We start from the raw sequence: 21,116 nt of genomic DNA, 5'->3' as shown, positions 1-21,116 counted from the left end.
TAACTTAAATGTCCTGAGAGTTCTTGTGAGAAAAGAAGAGAAAAGAAAGAGGGCAGGGCTGAAAAGTACATAATGAAATGACTGGGAACTCCCCATTTTGGCAAAAGACATAAACCAACAAATTCAAAAAGTTGACTGAAACTCAGCCAGGGTATATTCAAAGAAATACACATCAAGGCACATCATCGTCAAACTTCTGAAAACTAAAGAAAAAAATCCTTGAAAACAGAGAGAGAAAAATGATGATTTATTCATAAGGGAAAAATGATTTTAATGACAACAGATTCTCATTAGAAACTATGAAGGCCAGAAATGCTTTCAGGTGCTGAAAAAAAGAACTCTCAACCCAGAATCCTATATCCAATGAAACCATGTCATTATTTTCAGATGACATGTTTGTCTGTACAGAATATTCCAGGAATCTACAAGAACTCCTAGAATTAATATGTAAGTTCAGCAAGGTTGTAGAATATAAAATCAACATATGAAGAATCAATTGTATTTCCATATACTAGCAATGGACATGTGGACACTTGAAATCAAATATGCAATACCATTTACAATCACTCAAAAAAAGGAAATAATTAGGTGTAAGTCTAACAAAACGTGTACAGGTCTTGTATGCTGAAAACTACAATATGCTGATGAAAGAAATCAGAAGAGATCTATATAAATGGAGAGACATACCATATTCATAGATTAGAAGATTCAGTGTAGTATTGATCTCATTCCTCCAAAAAGCAATATACAGGTTAAATAATTCCTATCAAAATCCTAGAAATATTTTTTGTAGATATAGACAAGATTTTTCTAATATTTACATGGAAAGGAAAAGAATTCGAATAGCTAAAACAATTTTGAAAAAGAATAAAGTGGGAGGAATCAACCTACCACATTTCAAGTTTATGTAACTAACGTAATCAAGACTGACCATGCGGTATTGGCAGAGAAATAGGTACATAGATCCATGTATCAAAATGGAGAATGCAGAAATAGAATGACACAAATATGCCCAACTGATTTTAGACAAAGGTGTTAAAGCAATTCAATGGAGAAGAGATAACCTTTCAAGAAACTGCTGTTAAGGAAATTGGACATCCACAGGCAAAAAAAAAAAAAAGAAAGAAAGAAAAGAAAATCTTGGGACTTCCCTGGTGGCACAGTGGTTAAGAATCTGCCTGCCAGTGCAGGGGACATGGGTTCAAGCCCTGGTCCGGGAGGAACCCACATGCTGTGGAGCAACTAAGCCCATGCACCACATCTACTGAGCCTAAGTTCTAGAGCCTGTGAGCCACAACTACTGAGCCCAGGTGCCACAACTACTGAGCCCATGTCCCACAACTACTGAGCCCACATGTCTAGAGCCCTGCTCTGCAACAAGAGAAGCCACCTCAATGAGAAGCCCACGCACCACAACGAAGAGTAGCCCCCGCTAGCTGCAACTAGAGAAAGCCCGCACACAGCAACGAAGACCCACCACAGCCAAAAATAAAAATTAAAAGATTAAAAACTAAATAAAAAGAAAAAAAAGAGCACCACATGAGGAACTCTTGTGGTGAAGAAAACACTCTGTATCTGTGCTGTATCAATGTCAAAATCCTGGGTGTGATATTGTATTATAGTTCTGTCAGTGATTCCACTGGGGAAGACTAGGTAAAGGGACATGAAATCTCTCTGTATTATTTCTTACAGCTGTATGTGAATTTATTATTCTCTCAAAATAAAAAGTTCAATTAAAAAATAAACCCCCCATAATTGTAGTCAGATGTCTCTCAGGTTAGGTTTTAACAAAGGGATTTAGTAAACACAATAGAGAGTTCTTTTCTCTTTTTTCTTTGTATTCTTTTTAGATGGAGCATAATGCAGAGATACAAAAAGTAAGTATATAACAGCTTGCTGGATTATCACAAAATGAACGCACACATGTAGCCATCACCCAGATTAAGAAATGGGACACCTATATTCCAAGAGAGCTTGACAAAAGTCACACACTTGAGCTGGCTAATTTTTCTTGCATTGTCTCAGCAGTAGCCAACTTGGTGAACTGAATTAATGCCTGGTGCTTCAAGGCCAAAATTTGTGATGTGAATGACCAGCTGTCCAAGGAAGGAGGAGACAGAGGAATTTTGGTTTTCTATAGACGTATGGGTGCTCACAAGTGAGTCCTGTCCCTTCTCTGTCCCTTAAAATGGGGCCACCCCTACTAGCTGTCTTTGTATGGTTTACCAAGTACCAAGTTCTTTGAGTCCCCCAGAGGAAGGAAGAAGTGGGACAGGACACAGCAGTATCTAGTCTCTAAAATTAAAGGAAAAGGGCAATTTACCATGAGAAAAAGAAAAACTACAAACACAGTTTATTTTATTAAAATTATTGATTTCTAGCTAGATTAGTAATTTCTACCAAGGTGGATGTACTGGGCATCATTTCTGTTTCAAGCTCAGTAATTCATTTAAATTTTATTATTATGGAATCATAATAAAACCCCCCTCGTCCTAACTGTGACTGGGGTCTGCTCTGTTTGACTCAGCTGAATTCCACCTCCTGGAAGGTCTTTTTTTGGTGTGTAACACAACTACTCTTAGGAACAAATATCACCGATAGGAAATTCTCACTGTGCATCCCGTAGTGAGGGGATGAACTCAAAGACTTATGGAGTAGGACCCCAATTACCCAGCACGTCAAGTACCTCCCCAAGGAGCCCAGGATAATACAGTTGGCAGAAAAACTCAGAGGCTGGAGCTCAGGAAAACAAGTTGCTCTATCCTGTGGTTATAACAAGTTATCCTTGAATGAATGAAACGGAATGAGCCTGGCTCTCCCAGATACACAAAGCTGTACTGTGAGGCAAAGCACAAGGGTCGACCAGATGGCTGCCACGCAGAACCAGGATTGCAGGGGTGATGACCTCAGGGTCCATTTTACTAGCCAAAGTGAAGAAACACATCTCACTTGTATTTTCTTAACCTCAGTTGAACGGCCTGCATTTATCGGTTCAACAATGTATTTTATGCCACTGAAGAGCAGGCTTGGGCCAGAGGTAAAGGGGAGGGGGGAGGGAAAAGAGCGTTTTTCCCTTTTCTTAGTGGCACTCTGTTGGGACTGGTATTTTCCTTGTCTCTCTCGTTTGAGGGTTTCTGGCTCTTGGAAAAGAAGGTGGACCAGGATACACTCATATTTTGTTTCCTGCCATCTCCTGGAAGTGAACCAGGGGTGCTACAATAGTGAAAGGAAGTTAAAGCCAGTTCTGGGGGTGCTTTCAAAACAAAGAGGATTTTAAAATTTGATTCAATTGCATTCCATGTAACACCACTTCATTGTGATGTCATTTCAGTGACACCCCCCTGGCTTCTAGACCAAGGATCCATCATTAGGAGCTATCACTCCGCACCCCGATGGAATGGGTGCTTGTGGTTACACACCACACCAGCCTGGAGGACACAGCCAAGCATTCTCAAAACCTCGTCAGTTGCGTGTAGCCAAGTCAGATGGACCTTACTGGGTGGGAAGGATGGGAGTTGGGGAAACAGAGATCTTTTCTTAAATTCCTTGCAAAGAAAGAGTCTGTAGGGAGTAGGTGAGGCCAAGGGACGGAGAAGTCCCACCTCCCTTTCCCAACCCAATGGATGTCTGCAACATCTTTTGCCTAAAATCTCAGTTTGTGTTGCATTTGATTCCAGTATCTGAACATCTGTTAAGCTACCCTGATCCAGGTGTTTGGGGAAAGGGAAAATAGAAGGATAAGAAATCTGAGTGGCCATTTAAAAAGAAACATTTAACGCAGCATGGAAGACAGCCAACACAGCATTTGTAGGAAGTGAAGGGCGCGTGCACCATTTGTAAGCCTCGTGGGTATAAGCATGGGGTACGTGTTCTAGAAGTTAAAATTTGAGGAGAAAAAGGGCTAATATCCCGACACCATCCTCCCGTCTTGGAACTCTCCCCCAAGTTTTTCTTCCTATTCTGTTTCTTTCAACCCAAGTCTTTATGCCACAGGGCAATGACTGCCTTTATATTGTACACTTAATTCAAAATAGTAAATAAGTGTTATCTACCCTCTAAATTCAAAGAAGCCCCGTAGCGTCCTGGCTTTGGGGTCTAGTGTCTGCCACACTTCTGCACATTCTTACTCTAAGCCCATTTCCTAAGAATAAATCAATGTGTTAGTGGCTACATCGTCTCAGAACTATCAATACTTGAATGACCCATCAACATCAGGCTTGAATGTTTTTCCTCTTTAATGAATCAACTATTTGAGTGACTAAACTGAGACTAAAACCCAAACCTTAGTGGTTGTTTTAGACTTGAGCAAACACAGCAGAAGAGCCAAGATCACTTGCCATCAACAGGCTCCCCCTGGCCTCCCTGCTGCAGCTGGGTCTCCCGGCAGTTCTCACTCAGGAAGGAAAAGAATTCCTTTCGCTGGGGCAGAGTAAGACTATCAGGGGCTGGGCCCACCCCTGTGTCCACTTGCTGGTGAGGGTACAAAACAGGACTTGGGCTGGTGCTGGTGAATCTGAGCTTCACCCTAACACACCAAAATGAAAACGGGCAGTCTAGAGGCATGGGAGAAGGACTCAGATGGGAAAAGGTGCCAGTCATCTGCTGCTCCAACAGAAACAGTGCTCTCAGGAAGGAACTGGCCGGTCACGACTCAATCCGGACATCAAGGCAACATCTGGGTGAAGGAGTAACAGCTGTGGGTATAATGTGATCAAATATTGTGGAGGTGGCGTGATTGCTTGGCCATGGTCATGATCAGTATTTATTTTCTCCCTTCCTGAACGAGTGTCTGGTTTTTAACACGGTTACTCTTACAGGCAGCCTCCCATGCCCTCTGGGAGGTGGAGAGGAGTGGCCCTCTGCGCTGCTGAGTTACACAGCCCTCCCTCACTTCCCTGCAGGTCTTTTAAAACCCGCATTCTCACATGGTTCCATGATTTGGGCTCAGGGCAGGAAACAGAACCTGACTCAACATTTTGCTAAGTATTATTTTCACCACGCTGAATAGGGTCTTTTTTGATCTGCAACCACAGCTGGTCCGTGGTTCTCTTGATCCACATAGACTGAAGAGCTTCCTCCCCTGTGGATTTCCTAGTGTGAGTTGACCACACATCTACATGTACTTGCTTCTCTGTATGTCACCAAGAGTCACTGTTCCAATACCGGTGGGCACTGACAGAGCCGGGCAGCTCCCATTCAGGGAGCAAACATTCCAATGAGAAAAATGTCCCAGCCCTAAAACTTAGTTGACTTTGGGGCTTCCCTGGTGGTGCAGTGGTTGAGAATCCACCTGCCAAGGCAGGGGACACGGGTTGGGGCCCTGGTCTGGGAAGATCCCACATGCCGTGGAGCAACTAAGGCCATGAGCCACAACTACTGAGCCCTCGTGCCACAACTACTGAAGCCTGTGCAACTAGAGCCCATGCTCCACAACAAGAGAAGCCACCGCCATGAGAAGCCTGTGCGCCACAACGAAGAGTAGCCCCCGCTCACTGCAACTAGAGAAAGCCTGCACGCAGCAATGAAGACCCAATGCAGCCAAAAATAAAAAATAAATAAAAAAATAAAAATTTTAAAAAAGAACCTTAGTTGACTTTAAGGACTGGTATAAAATAAGGTAGAGGACTCAGGGCCAAATATTCATTTCCATTAAAATACATCATTTTAAAAAGCTGACGTTTTCGCTTGGCTTTGTCTTATTTTAAGCAACGTGAAGTTGGTTTTAGTGGAGATATGCAATTGGTAACTTAGGTTATTTTGAAAGATTTTCCTCCTTAAAATGAGCCTCAGCTAATAGTTCCTCCTTAATGCTGATAACCATCTAAAGCAAAACAAATGTCTAGGTCAATGAAGACTGAAACGGGATAATTCCTGGACACTAAATTTTCCAAGAACAAAGCATACAATTGTTCTATACACACCCCTGCAACAGTTCTTAATGGAAAGGGCACAGAGACCTTTTACTTGGGGGCCTTGTTATGATGAAGCCCCAGAGGCACCACCACGAGACTGCCTTTGAGCCAAGGTCTCACAATGAGGGCACAAAGGTGGAGCTACCCCATCCTACAGTTCAGGTCTGGGATCACTAGAACAGCAGGGAACCTGAGTCCAGAAGGACCTTTCCCTCTCAGTACATCAGCTGCAAGTCAGCCTCAGATTCCCCATCCCTAAAGTAGATTAGCAGCGATTCACACTAAAGGGTGCTTGTGGGGATTACACAGGATCATGGATGTGGACCAGCTCTGTCAGTACTGAAGCTCCAGACAAAAGAAAGCACTTAGTTATCACAGCCAGGAAGGGCGTGGGAGATGGGCTTGCATTTTAAAAGAAGACAAAACCCAGTCCAAACTCCCATCTCTCATGAGCATCAGTCGGACCAGTGGGTACTTCTGGAGTATGTGGATGGATCTTACCCACTGCGGGACATCAGGCAGGCCTTTCTGAAGCTTCTGAACTCAGGGCTTTTAAGTGCTCTGTGGTGCCCACGTGGACAAGTAGGGCTACAAACAGGTGATGCTGCCTGCTAGTCCACCTCTGTTTAGGGTCAGAAGTTCTGGATTCTATGATCGGATGGAATCTTGGGCAGCTGTTTAACTTCTCTGTTTCTTAGTTTCATTCATTTACTGCATGGGGATTATATCAGCCTTACTTACCTTGAAGATCTTTATGAGAATGCAATGAGATTTTTTTTTAAAGAATAAATATGTGCATTATTAATTATCATTAGACTGGAGCTTCAGCATAACTCCTGGGTACTCTGAAAAGTTTTATTATTTAGAATCAGCCCAGGCTGATTGCTATTCCCTGATGCTGACTTCTTTTTAAAATAAACTTTTTATTTTAGAATATATATATATATATATATATATATATATATATATATATACACACACACACATATATGTATATATATATTTTGGCCAAGCCCCACATGGCTTGCAGGATCTTAGTTCCCCAACCAGGGGTCGAACCTGGGCCCATGGCAGTGAAAGTATCAAGTCCAAACTGCTGGACCACCAGGGAATTCCCTTAGAATATATTTAGATTTACAGAAAAGTTCCAACAGAGAGTTCCCATACTCCCTTCACCCAGTTTCCCCTAATGTTGACATCTTACATAACTATGGCCCATTGTCAGAACTAAGAAGCCAATATTAGTACATTAAGGTGCGCATGTGTCTTTTTGAATTATGGTTTTCTCAGGGTATATGCCCAGTAATGGGATTGCTGAGTCATATGGCAGTTCTATTTTTAGTTTTTTAAGGGACCTCCATACTGTTCTCCATAGTGGCTGTATCAATTTACATTCCCACCAACAGTGCAGGAAGGTTCCCTTTTCTCCACACCCTCTCCAGCATTTATTGTTTGTAGATTTGTTGATGATGGCCATTCTGACCAGTGTGAGATGATACCTTATGGTAGTTTTGATATGCATTTCTCTAATAATTAGTGATGTTGAGCATCTTTTCATGTGCCTCTTGGCCATCTGTATGTCTTCTTTGGAGAAATGTCTATTTAGGTCGTCCATTCATTTTTTGATTGGGTTGCTTGTTTTTCTGATATTGAGTTGCATGAGCTGTTTGTATATTTTGGAGGTTAATCCGTTGTCTGTTTCTTCATTTGCAAATATTTTCTCCCATTCTGAGGGTTGTCTTTTGGTCTTGTTTATGGTTTCCTTTGCTGTGCAAAAGTTTTTAAGTTTCATTAGGTCCCATTTGTTTATTTTTATTTTTATTTTCATTACTCTAGGAGGTGGGTCATTTGCAGCACTATTTACAATAGCCAGGTCATGGAAGCAACCTAAACGTCCATTGACAGATGAATGGATAAAGAAGATGTGGTACATATATACAATGGACTATTACTCAGCCATAAAAAGGAATGGAGCTGGGTCATTTGTAGAGATGCGGATGGACCCAGAGACTGTCATACAGAGTGAAGTAGGTCAGAAAGAGAAAAACAAATATCATATATTAACGCATATATGTGGAATCTAGAAAAATGGTACAGATGAACCTGCTTGCGAGGCAGAAATAGAGACACAGATATAGAGCACAAACGTATGTACACCAAGGGGGGAAAGCAGGGGAGGGATGAATTGGGAGATTGGGATTGACATATATACACTAATATGTATAAAATAGATAACTAATGAGAACCTGCTATATAGCATAGGGAACTCTACTTAATGCTCTGTGGTGACCTAAATGGGAAGGAAATCCAAAACAGAGGGGATGTATGTATACATATAGTTGACTGACTTTCAGAAACTAACACAATATTGTAAAGCAATTATACCCCAATAAAAAAAATAAAGAAGATAAAAACAGTAAAATATACTAAGATTTTAAAAATATTAGTACATTAATGTTAACAAATATAGACTTTATTCAGGTATCACCAGTTTTTCTACCAATGTCCTTTTTCTGTTCCAGGACTCCATCCAGGTACCACACTGCATTCAGTCCTCACATCTCCTTGGTTGACTCTGGTTGATGATGGTTTCTCAGTCCTTCCTTGTCTTTTGTTGATTGACAGTTTGAGGAGTACCACGTACTGTATGGACCATCCCTCAATTTGGTTTTGTCTGACATGTTTTTTTCATGATTGGACTATGGGTTTTGGGGAAGAGGGAAGTACTCTTCTCATTACATCATATCAGAGGTCCACGTCATCAACATGACTTACTACTGGTGATATTAACCTTAATCACGTGGTTAAATGGGATCTACCAGATTTCTCCACTGTAAAGTAACTCTTTTCCCTTCCCATTCTCTATTCTTAAAAATAGAAGGAAGTCGCTAAGTCCAACTCACATTCAAGGGAAGGAAAATTGTTTCACTTCCTGAAGGGGGGAGTATCTACATGTATCATTTGGAATTCTTTTTTTTTTTTTTTTTTTTTTACGGTACGCGGGCCTCTCTCTGTTGTGGCCTCTCCCGTTGTGGAGCACAGGCTCCGGACGCGCAGGCCCAGTGGCCATGGCTCATGGGCCCAGCCGCTCCACGGCATGTGGGATCCTCCCGGACCGCGGCACGAACCCGTGCCCCCTGCAACAGCAGGCGGACTCTCAACCACTGCACCACCAAGGAAGCCCTGGAATTCTTCTTTAAGGAAGACTTGTCTCTTTGTTTGTGTTCAATTTTATTTATTTATTTATTTTTTGGCCATCCCGCATGTGGGATCTTATTTCCCCAGCCAGGGATCAAACCTGCGCCCCCCCGCAGTGGAAGCGTGGAGTCCTAACCACTGGACCACCCGGGTATTCCCATGTGTTTATTTTGTACTTTGGGTTAAAATCCAATATGATGTTATCTATTTTGTTGCTCTAAGTGTTCCAGCTTCGGCCCCTGGGAGCTCTTTCAGTTAGTTCCTTCCCACATCCCTTGGACATACCCCCATAACTGTGGGTCTTTCTATTTTTATTTCTGTTTTGAGCACTTTCTGACTTTCTGGCTCTAGAAGATGTTCCAGGTTCATCTTATATATTCATAGCCCCAGCCAGAATCAGCCATTTCTCCAAGGACCCTGGTTGCTATTTTGGAAAATGATATTAGAAACCAACAACTGGGCACTGAGTGTGATTTTTGTTACTGGCTGATGCTGATTTCTAACCAAATAATTGAAAATATTTAGAGCCAGAGAGATATGGGTTTTTGCTACCTGTATTACTTTGGGCAAGTTACTATGTCACACTGGATCTGTTTCCTCATTCACGTGTAAGAATAATGAACATCACTCAAAGGGTTGTTGTGAGGTCAAGTGAGATAATATTGAAGGAACTTTCTATTTCTGATATTAGAGAGCTAGGTTATCTTTTCTACACCTTTAAAGCATCAATGATCTGACAATACCGTAATGCAAAAAATTAAGGGAAAATGGGAACCAAGAGAAATAAACAAGTAAGAAAATTGCGTTTGCCATGAAGGCATTTGCCATTTCCAGCAAATCTGAATTTTCACTTTGACAGCCTCATGGCGATTGCGGTGGAGCAGGGAGTGATGATAGTGAAAACCAGGGCCAGCACTAAGCAAGAAATTTAATAGACAGTAAGCTGGATGCCAAAGAGCTATAACCCCGGGGGAGGGTAAAGATATTGCTGCCCTTATTTGAACTCTCTGAGCTTCCAGAAAACCTCAATTTGGTTTAGGGTGGGTCTCAAGCTAAGAGTCCCTTCAGACGCCTTGCAAGGGGAAGAAGATACCTTCAATTTGCCCTTCATATTAATCTTACAAATCATTTTCCAAGGACAGTGACTAGTACACATCTAGGACATCTTGAGCACTCAGCCCCAGCGGACGCCATGTGGGGCAGAAGAACCATCTAGTGGAGCCCTGTCCAGACTGCAGAGTCATGAGAAATGAGAAATGGTTGTTGCTTTAAGCCACTAAGTTTTGGCATTTTTTTGTTACATAGCAATAGATAACTAAAGTATTTTTATACATGCTTTTTGTCATAATTGCTGCCTCCTAAGAAGGAAAAAGATTCTTCAAGGTTCTTCCCAGCCCATTATAGTTTTGCTCCGGCAGGCTTCTCCAGGTTTGTCTATCAGTTAAGACTTCAACCAAACTGGTCTTTTCACTGTTTCTTAACATGTCTGCCCCAAGTACTCCCATTTCTATGATTTTGCTCACTTCACCAACCCCATCTGAAGGCTCACCTGCATTTCCCCCTCCTCAGTTAAACCACCGCCTCCACTTTGAATCTTCCCCTCTTCCAGGTCTAGCAAAGAACGCCATTAATTCCAAAGTGACCTCTGTCCTCTGAACTTATTCTTGTGGCCAAGTTCATTGGAAAGGTCCACTCCCTCGTGTTGTTGTGTTATTTGAAGGCAGTTTCGTGTCCCCAGCTATAATGAGCTCCCTTGAATGCAGAGACTGAGGGTATACCTGTCTGTGTTTCAGCATCTAACAGGGGGCCTGGAAGAGAGAGGGAACCCAGAAAATGTGTTGTATAGATGATTATGCTGTTTAACAGTCTTTTTCTAAAGCAGCAATATGGTGATGATTCACTGGCTCTATCCTCATTTTCAGGTGCTCTGTGGCTGTCACACTGAATTCCCATTGCAACCACTGACAAAAATACCACCAGGCCTTTTTTCTAAATATAAAGAATGAGTTAATAGGCTTTTGTAAGAAGTAAGAAAATGAAAATCACTTCATACCTCTTTTTTGTTTTTGCCAGCACTTTTGATTTCTTCCTGTCCTTTACATGTGAGAAGTTCATACACGGTGAATCACTTCCCTGTCACTTAAACTCTGAAGTGTAATACGATCACAGTAGGCAATGAAACCATGTATGTGAAGTCTCAGAGGCGCAAAAATCTGTGAGTGGAAACCGATAAAAGATTGGCAGGACTGTTTTCTAAGAAAGCAAAGAGCCGACAGCTGAGGCACGAAGGGTTTCTTCTGCACCCCAGGGATTCTTACCTAACGCCTAATCTTCATGCTGGCCAGCGGAGTCAAATATTTATGTTCTAGATACCAGGCTCGCTCCTGGAACACCAGTTTGGTTCCATATAGCAGACAAAACTAAGGGTTGGGGGAAGAGGAGAGAAATGGAAAAATATGTTAGAAAACGCAGAATCTAAGGAGGCGAATGAGAAATAGCGTAATATTACATTTCATAAGATCATAAAAGTTAATACATACTTACTGTAAATGGTCATATTTTGTTTTTTTTAATTTTTATTTTATATTGGAGTATAGTTGATTAACAATGATGTGTTAGTTACAGGTGTACAGCAGTGATTCAGTTATACCCATACAAGTTTCTGTTCTTTTTCAAATTCTTTTCCCATTTAGGTTATTACAAAATATTGAGCCAAGGTTTCTGTGCTATACAGTAGGTCTTTGTTGGTTATCTATTTTAAATATAGTAGGGTGTACATGTCAATCTCAAACTCTCAATCTATCCCTCCCCCTGCTTTCCCCCTGGTAACCATAAGTTTGTTCTCTAAGTCTGAAAATGGTCACATTTTGCACATGCAGTATATGTTTTATATTTTGAAACCACTCTATGGAGAAATTTAAAGCATATATAAAATTAGAAAAAATAGTATAACCAACTTCCATGTCTCCATCCCCCCAGTTCAACAGATATTAACTCACAGCCAGTCTTGCTTCATCTACAATCTCATCTAATTCTTCCCCACCCCAGGTTACTTAGAATCAAAGTCCACTCATAATATATTTTAAAAAATAAATGTAATATTTCTGTTTGCTTTCTTTCTTGATTCATGAAAGAATATTCTTTTTTTTTTTTTTTTTTGCAGTACGTGGGCCTCTCACTTTTGTGGCCTCTCGCATTGCGGAGCAGAGGCTCCGGACGCGCAGGCTCAGTGGCCATGGCTCACGGGCCCAGCCGCTCTGCGGCATGTGGGATCTTCCCGGACCGGGGCATGAACCCGCGTACCCCACGTCGGCAGGCGGACTCTCAACCACTGCGCCACCAGGGAAGCCCATGAAAGAATATTCTAAATGCCCATTCTGAATAATATCATCTTGATATTTTCCATTGAGCATGGTTTGATTAGACTTTCATAAAAATAGCATTCCTCATTTGCATTTTGCTTCAATACGTTTTTCCTATCACGTTTCTGAAACCGACACGCAGACCTCCGTCATGACATCAGTGGCATCCAGCAATAATAGATGAGTTTTCCTGTATTAACAAGTAATTTTTTTCTATAATGCAAAAAAAATACACTCAAATTGCCTATAGCAACTATAAAAGGTAATGATGCAATGCATTTAATTACTGTTTAGTAGTGCTTTTTATTTGAGCATTTCAAGGTATTAGTAAAAGTGTCATATTTCTATGAAGGACTTAAATAAAAATGAGGTAAATGTAGAATTGTTAAATGAGAATTTCAGAAGTCTTCACAATGAACAAGTAACTTTTAAGTTAACTATTCTTTAGCATTTCATATTTAATAATTCCAAAATTATACAAACAGAGATAATAGTATAAGGTACCTCCAAGTCTATATCATCCAGCTTTAATAGCTGTCAACTCATAGCCAATCTTGTTTTATCTCTACTCCCACCTGTTCCCCCCTTTCCATATTATTGTGAGGCAAAGTTCAATTGTTATCATCTCTAGGTTTGGAGGAAAGAGAGCTATGTTGATCCTGGAAGAGAAAGCTATGTTGACACGGTCCCCTTAGAGGAGCTGTGACCTTCAGCCAAGGAACACAGAAACCCCAAGGTGATCCCATAAGAAGGCAGGCAGGGGGCAGGGATATCCCAACCTCATTCTCCTCCCCATCTCCAGTCTCTAGCTGGGGCTTCCTGTTCTCAGAACCTAACTGGATCCAGAGGGCAAGAATTCCTCTGATGCAAGTTACGTAGATCAATTTCCTGGGCCCAGAGCAGGGTGGAGAAGGGTGGAGAGTAGAGCTGGAAAAGCAAAGGGAGGATGTCTGGAAAAATCCCATCTCTAACACCCCCAACAAGGTGGTCATCCAGCCTTAGTCCAGTCCTATCTCAAATTCAAGTTCACCTGGTCCCACACAGCCCCGACTGCTGACACCATTCCCACGTTTCATCCCAGAGGGCCAGTGTCACACTGCACTGCCTATGTCTGCTCTGCCCTTCTGTCGACTCCTGACTTGTCCTCCTGCTGACAGTCTGTGGCTCTTGTGTATCTGATGCTCAGGGCCACTTTTCTGCCTTTGAACTCTTTCTTTTCTCCTTGAACACAGTTCGGACTCTCCTTTGGCTACCCTCTTTTCTTGTCCTGGGAAACAGGCGTCCTGGATCTTGGTGGTGACCAGAACACCACCTGGAGGTCCAGATACCATCAGCCCAGCCTCAGGTCCTCAAACGGAACCTGAATGTGTTTCCTTTTATGTTTCAGAGATGGGAACTCAGTGCATTAGGAGGCATCCAGTTCTCCAACCCACTGTTGGAAGAACCATTGCATACTGAACCACTTGCCTATGTGGAAGATGAATTTATGGATTGTTAACTCTGTCGGAAAGGGATCTTGTCCTGCTCATCTCTGTACGCCCAGGGTCTGGGAAAAAAGCTGATACACTGTAAGAGATTGGCTGACATCCAATTTCCTGTATACCTCATAGCTATTAATCCTGTAACTTCTGCTGCCTAAGGAGCAAAGCAGGAGTGTATCAAAGTATCCAGATAACAGCCTTAACAATTTAAAGATAAGTTTCACATCTCTGCTTAGGCGTTCTTTCTTCAGAGGATCAGCCTTCACAGACTGCCATTTTCTCACAACGCAGCTTCCGGCTCTTGTGCCACTTTGGACCTGGTGGCCTCTTCTAAATGCTTAATTCTCTCCTTCAAGGTGTCTCACGGGACTGAACACAGTGTCCAGATGTTTTCTCGTCGCTGTAGTGTCAGTAGCACCATCGCTGTCCTGGTTTGGGACTCTATACTTTTACAAGCAAAGGAAGATGGAATTTGCTTTTATGACAGTCACACGTTTTTTGAAGAAATGAGTGAAAGAATACCATGCAATTTGGTTTACATCAAATGTTTGCTCAGTTAACACTCCTACTATGCCTTTTCTCCTATGAACCGTTTTCAACCAACCCATACATACATACATACATCCCTAAAGGGATGATTTTAAATTTATTCTCTTAAAGTATCATCTTGGTGATATGACTTACCTTAAGTCCCCCAAATCTCTATGAATATTGATTCAATCACCTCATGTGTTTATGTCATTTACAGATTTGTCAGTCCCATCTTTGTCTTTATATCATAGAACTCAACTGATAGGTCTATATCTTTTCAATCAAGTATTTGAGAATCTATTTAACAGACTCTCATCTAACTCATATTTCTCTAGCTTGTACATAAGGATAGCCTAAGAGTCTGGAAAGTGCTGTGCAAAATCAAGATACATTGGGCTTCCCTGGTGGCGCAGTGGTTGAGGGTCCGCCTGCCGACGCAGGGGACGTGGGTTCGTGCCCCAGTCTGGGAGGGTCCCACATGCTGCGGAGCGGCTGGGCCCGTGAGCCATGGCCACTGAGCCTGCATGTCTGGAGCCTGTGCTCTGCAATGGGAGAGGCCACAGCAGGGAGAGGCCTGCGTACCGCAAAAAAAAAAAAAAAAAAAAAAAAAAAAAATCAAGATACCTCAACTTCCCCAGATTTTGTTTTCTAGCAACCTGATTAAGAAAGGAAATAAGATTAGTTTAGCAAGGCTTAGCCACAGTGAGCACAGACCACACTCCTAGTGACCATCTTTTTCTAATCACTCATAAACTATTTTGAATAGCCTTTTCTAGCATTTTAACTTGGATTTATAAATTTTATAGTTTCCCCAATCTATTTTCCTTTCTTTCTTTCTTTTTTTTAACGTGGACATTTGCTCATTTACAGTTTCCTGACATCTCTTTTGTCCTCCTTGGTTTCAAATGTCTTACAACTGTGTCCTTCCCAATTCAGAGAGAAGATGGGGACATTCTAGGAGACAAGTATGTCTGCGCTCTGTTTGCATTTATTAACATCAAAGCTTTCTTCCCCAGACCAGGTGTCTGTCTCTTCAAACTCTGAGCGTAGCTAAAAATAGCCTTTTAAATCTTCATCAGATTATTTGTCAAGCCTCACATTATGGTGGGATTTGACCGTCCTGACATTTACTAAATGCTACCCTTTTGTATTTATCCCTGGACAAGCGTCTCCCCCCATCACCATGCTTCTCATTTATATAGCTTCCTTAGACTTATGGCCATCAGAGAGTCCTCTCTACACTTATCTTGGTTTCTTTAAATGTGTCCCAAATTACACCTTTTTTTGGTATCTACTGTATTGTCAGAGTAATAGTTTACTGTTTTTCTTACTCTCAAGCCCATGTGCCCCTATGAAATCTCTGCCCATAGAATCATAATAACCAATATTTTTTAATCACCTACTATGTGCCAGGCACTGCAAGGTATTTTACATTCACCTCGTTTAGTCTTCACAATAATCCTGAATGTAGCCATGACTCCTGGACAGAGTAAATGGAGAAGCTATTTGAGGAACTGAAAAATAAATATTGATAGTAGGCAGATTTGGGAAGAAGACTAAAATTCAAAGTACCACCAAACAGGTGATGAGTTTAGTTTTTTTTCCTAGTCTTCAAGCTGCTTGTCCCTGGAGACGGGCGTGCATCAGACCAAGATAAATAAACCCCAGATTCTGGAAGGAGGATAGAAAAGGGAGCCCTGGGGAACCAGAGAGTACCGAGGAGGTCATGGAGTCGGGGGGCTTGGGAAAGTAAGCCCATAAAGTTGTTTATGAACTTCTGGGCTCAACCCCAGGTGTACATACACGGATCTAACACACATCAGTACACAAAACACTTTGAGAACCGAACTAGCAAACAGATGAAAATGCAGGTGCCAGACTGGCCACTGTGTGGTGCATACGTGGGACAGAACAGAATAGTACAGCAAAGGCTCTGAAGACTAAACTGACATTGAAACCACAGTGAACAGAAGGTGAGTTGCAACTTGCAGCCCAAACAACCAGATACATTCATTGCTAAAACAAAAATATTAACGTTCTCGATGGGATTTAAACAAGACCCAGGATCTCATAACATAATATTCAAAATGTCTAGGAAATGGGGAAGTCTCTGGTGGTCCAGGGGTTAGGACTCGGCGCTTTCACTGCCGAGGGTCCAGGTTCCATCCCTGGTCGGGGAACTAAGATTCTGCAAGCTGTGAGGTGCAAATATCAAAATGTCCAGGAAATAATTTTTTAAAGTTCGGCAAGTGAAGGACAAGGGAAATGTAACTTGCTCAGGAAAAGATAATCAACAGACACCAATAGAAAAATGACACAGATGTTGGAAATATCTAGCAAAAGCCTTAAAACAGCTATTATAAAAAATTTTCAACAAGTGATCACAAACCCTCTTGAAACAAATGGTAAAGTAATGTTTCAGCACAGAAATAGAAGATATAAAGGAGAATCAAATGGAAATTTTAGAAGTAAAAATTACAATGATCAAAATAAAAATGGGCTTAACATCAGAATAGGGGAAACAGAGGAGAGTCAGTGAGCTGGAAGACAGAATAACAAATTATTTGAACAATAGAGAGAAAATAGACCGAAAAAAAGAACAGAGCCTCAGGGACCTGTGGGACTATGACAAAAGAACTAACCTCATGTCACTAGAGTCCCGGAAGGAGAAAAGGAAGAATGCAGGGCTGGAAAAGTACTTGACAACTTAATGGCTGAACAAGTCCTCAAATTTGGGGAAAACCCCCAGAAATATGCAAGTTTCAGAAGCTTGGTGAACCCCAAACACAATAAACACCAAGAAATCCATGCCCAGGCACATCATAATCAAACACTTTGAAACTAAAACAAAGAAAAAACCTTGAAAGCAGCCAGAGAAAAAATGGTGCATTACCTCTAGGAGAACAATGATGTGAATGACTGAGTTTCTTATCAGAAACCATGGAGGCTACAAAGAAGTGGAATAACATTTTTTAAGCACTTAAAAAGTATCAACCCAGGATTCTACATTGAGTAAAAATATCCTTCAGGAGTGAAGATGAAATAAAGATATTGTAAAGATGAAGAAAAACTGGGAGGAATTGTTACCAGCAGACTGCTCTAAAAGAATTGTTAAGAGTGTTTCAGTCAGAAGAAAAATTATACTAAAAGGAAACTTAGAACATCAGGAATGGAGGAAGAGCAGTAGAAATGGTTACTATCTGGGTAAATATGATAGACTTGTCTTCTCTTGAATTCTTTTAAAATGTGTGTAATGACTGAAAACAAAACATAATATTGTCTGATGTGGTTTCCTATGTACGGAGATTACTTATAAAATGCCTATGATACACGGAGGAGAGAGGGCAAAAGGAACTCTATGATGGTAAGGTTTCTTCATTCCACTTGAAGAGGTAAAATATTTATTTTAAGCAGACTGTAAAAGTGCAGTCATATATTGTAATCCCTAAAGCATCAACAAAAAAGAAAAAAACTATACAAAGAGATAATGATAATTCAAAATGAAATCCTGGAGAATGCTCAGACAACCCCAAAGAAGGTATGTGCTATAGAATGAATAATGGCCACCAAATGATATCAGGTCCTAATTCCTGGAATCTGCAAACATCCTAAGGAAAAAGAATCTCTGTGTGTGTGAACAAGTTAAGATTCACAAAATGAAGAGACAATTCTGGATTAACTGGGTGGGCCCTAAATACAATCACATGTATCTTTATAAAAGGCAGACAGAGAGAGGGTCCATAGACAGAAGAGAAGGAAGCAATGTGACCACAGAGACAGATATTAGAGTGAGGTGGCCACAGGTCAAGGAATGCCAGCAGCCACTAGAGGCTGGAAGAAGCAAGGAATGAACTCTCCTCTACAGCCTCTAAGGACAGTGCAATCCTGCTGACAGCTTGATTTTGGCCCAGTGATACGATTTCAGACTTCCGGCCTCCAGAACTACGAGAGAATAAATTTCTGTTGTTACAATCCACCAAGTTTGTTGTAATTTGCTATAGCAGCCATAGGAAACTAATTCAACATATAAGAGAAAGTAAAAAATAAGACTGTCCTTATTCACAGACAACATGATTGTTTACATTAAAAAAAAACACAAGAAATCTGCCAAAAAACTCAAAACCTCTAGAGTTAATAGTGAGCTTAGCAAAATCATAGGATACAAGGTCGACATACAACATGTCAATTGTATTTCTAGATATTAACAATGTACCATTAGAAACCAATATTTAAAACAATCTATCCTTTACAGTAGCTCCCCCTAAAATGAAATATTTAGGTATACATTTACAAAAACATGTATATTATCTTTATGCTAAAAACTGGAAATGCTGATGAAAGAAATCAAGGAAGAACTAATAAAGTGGATTGGCAAGGTCAACATAGTACATTTGTCAATTCTCCCCGAATTGATCCATAGATTTTACATAATTCCAATAAATATCTCAGCAGATTTTTTGCTGTTGATAGAGACAAGCTAATTCTAAAATTTATATGAAAAATCAAAGAAACTAGAATGGCTAAAACAACTTGCAAAAGAAGAAAAAAGCTGGAGGAATTACTCTATTTGATTTTAAGACTTGCTATAAAGTTACAGTATTCAAGATAGCATGGCTTTGTCAAGGGACAGACACATAGATCAATGGAACAAAATAGAGAACCCAGAAACAGACCCATGCAAATATGTGTGAATGAGTTTGATAAAGATGCAGAAGGAATTGGATGGAAGAAGGACAGTCTTTTCAACAAATGATGCAGAAACAATTGGATAGCAACAGTCAAAAGATAAATAACATTGACCTAAACCTCACACCTTATACACAGATTGGTTCGAAATGAATCATAGATCTAAATGTAAAACATAGAACCCTAAAACTTCTAGAAAAGATATGGGAGAAAATCTTCATGACCTGGGGTTAAGCATATATTATTAGCTATGACACCAAAAGCACAATCTATAATATAGGAAAGTTGATAAACTGGACTTCATCAAAATAAAAAAAAATTTTGTTTTGCAAAGGACTTTAAGAGAATGAAAAGACATGCCACAAACTGGGAAAAACATTTGTGAATCACACATCCAACAAAGAACTTGTACCCAGAATTTATAAAGAACTCTCAAAACTCAACAGTAGGAAAAATTATCTGATTTTAAAATGGGCAAAAGATTTGAACAGACTTCACTGAAGAGGATATACAGATGGCAAAAAGGCACATCAAAGGATTTCAACATCATTAGGAAACGCAAATTAAAACCAGATGTTATATTCCTATATCCCTATTGGAATGGCCAAAAAAAAGATACAGACAATACCAAGTGTTGCTGAGGATGCTGAGCAACTGGATCTCTCATACATTGGGAACGTAGTAGCTTTACAAAGCTAAATGTACGTTTACTATATGACCCAGAAAATCCACTCCTAAGCATCTACCCTAGAGCAGTGGCTCTCAGCTAAGGATGACCTTTGTCCCCCAAGAGACATTTGGCAATTACTGAAGACTTTTTGGTGTCGTAACTGGAGAAGTTCTACTGACATCTAGTAACTAGAGGCCGGGGATATCGCTAAACACCCTACGAAGTACAGGACAGCACTCCCACAACAAAGAAGTACTGACCCAAAATGTCAATATTGTCAAGATTGAGAAATTCGGTCTAGAGTTAAGAAAAATTGTTTACATAATAACTTGTATATGTATATATATAGCATCTCTACTCATAATCTTCAAAAACTGAGAACAACTCAAATGCCTTTCACTGGGTGAGTGATTAAATTGGGGTACATCCATACAATGGAATACTACCCTCAGCAATGAAAATGTATAACTGTGGATGCATGCAATGACTCAGCTGAACCTCAAATACTGAGTGAAGGAAGTCAATATCAAAAGGTTACGTATTATATGATTCCAATGACAGTATATCCTCAAAATGACACAACTATAGTGATAGACAACACATCATTGGTTGCCAGCGTTTATCAGAAGGGGAAGAGGATAATTATAAAGCCATATCATAAAGCATAATTATAAAGCCATACCATAAAGGATTATTTTAGGATGGTTAAACTGTTCTGTATCCAGTCTGTGGTGGTACTTACACAATTCTACACGTGTTGAAATTCATAGAACTATACAGCCCTAAACAAGGTCATTTTGCTGTATAATAATTTAAATATATCATCTTTTATGTCCAGATCTCTTTCTCTTTGTTATGGCAAACTCCAAGCTGAAATGGCTATATTCTCTAATGGTTCCCTGTACTGAAATTTTGTCCAAGGACCCCTGCCTGATCTCTTCCCTTTGAAAGTCACCCCTTCCCTTCCTGGGTTCTCACAGCAGTGTGTTTTTCCTTATTACACATTCTGCCTGTTGGTGTAATTATTTGCCCATGTGACTTTCTCCCTGACCACAATGTGATCAGGAAGGCAGGAACTGTGGCTCATGCATCTTGGAATTTCTGCAGCGCCTAGCCCAGTATCAGGGCTTGGTGTGTGCATTTGTAGAACTGAGACCCTTGGTTCCCTCAGGAACATAAGCTCACTGGGACCAACAACAGAAAGAAGGGAGGTTGCCTGCAATTTATGCCAAGTAGGCAGCCTGTATCCATGGCCTGAACCGCATAATAAGCAAAG

At 40.7% G+C, this 21,116-nt stretch overlaps 1 protein-coding gene across 1 annotated transcript in view; it reads right to left on the bottom strand.

Moving 5' to 3' along the window:
• Nucleotides 1-21,116, bottom strand: part of ACOXL (acyl-CoA oxidase like) — a 364,932-nt gene that overhangs the window by 28,016 nt on the left and 315,800 nt on the right. Inside the window, 1 exon segment of the mRNA XM_065891630.1 lies at nt 11,429-11,530. Within this exon segment, the coding sequence (XP_065747702.1) occupies nt 11,429-11,530 (102 nt within the window).

This window comes from Phocoena phocoena, chromosome 14, assembly GCF_963924675.1.
Source record: "Phocoena phocoena chromosome 14, mPhoPho1.1, whole genome shotgun sequence".
NCBI classification, from domain to species: domain Eukaryota; kingdom Metazoa; phylum Chordata; class Mammalia; order Artiodactyla; family Phocoenidae; genus Phocoena; species Phocoena phocoena.
Note: the sequence above shows the minus strand (reverse complement) of the source record. Positions and strands in the feature narration are given on the sequence as shown.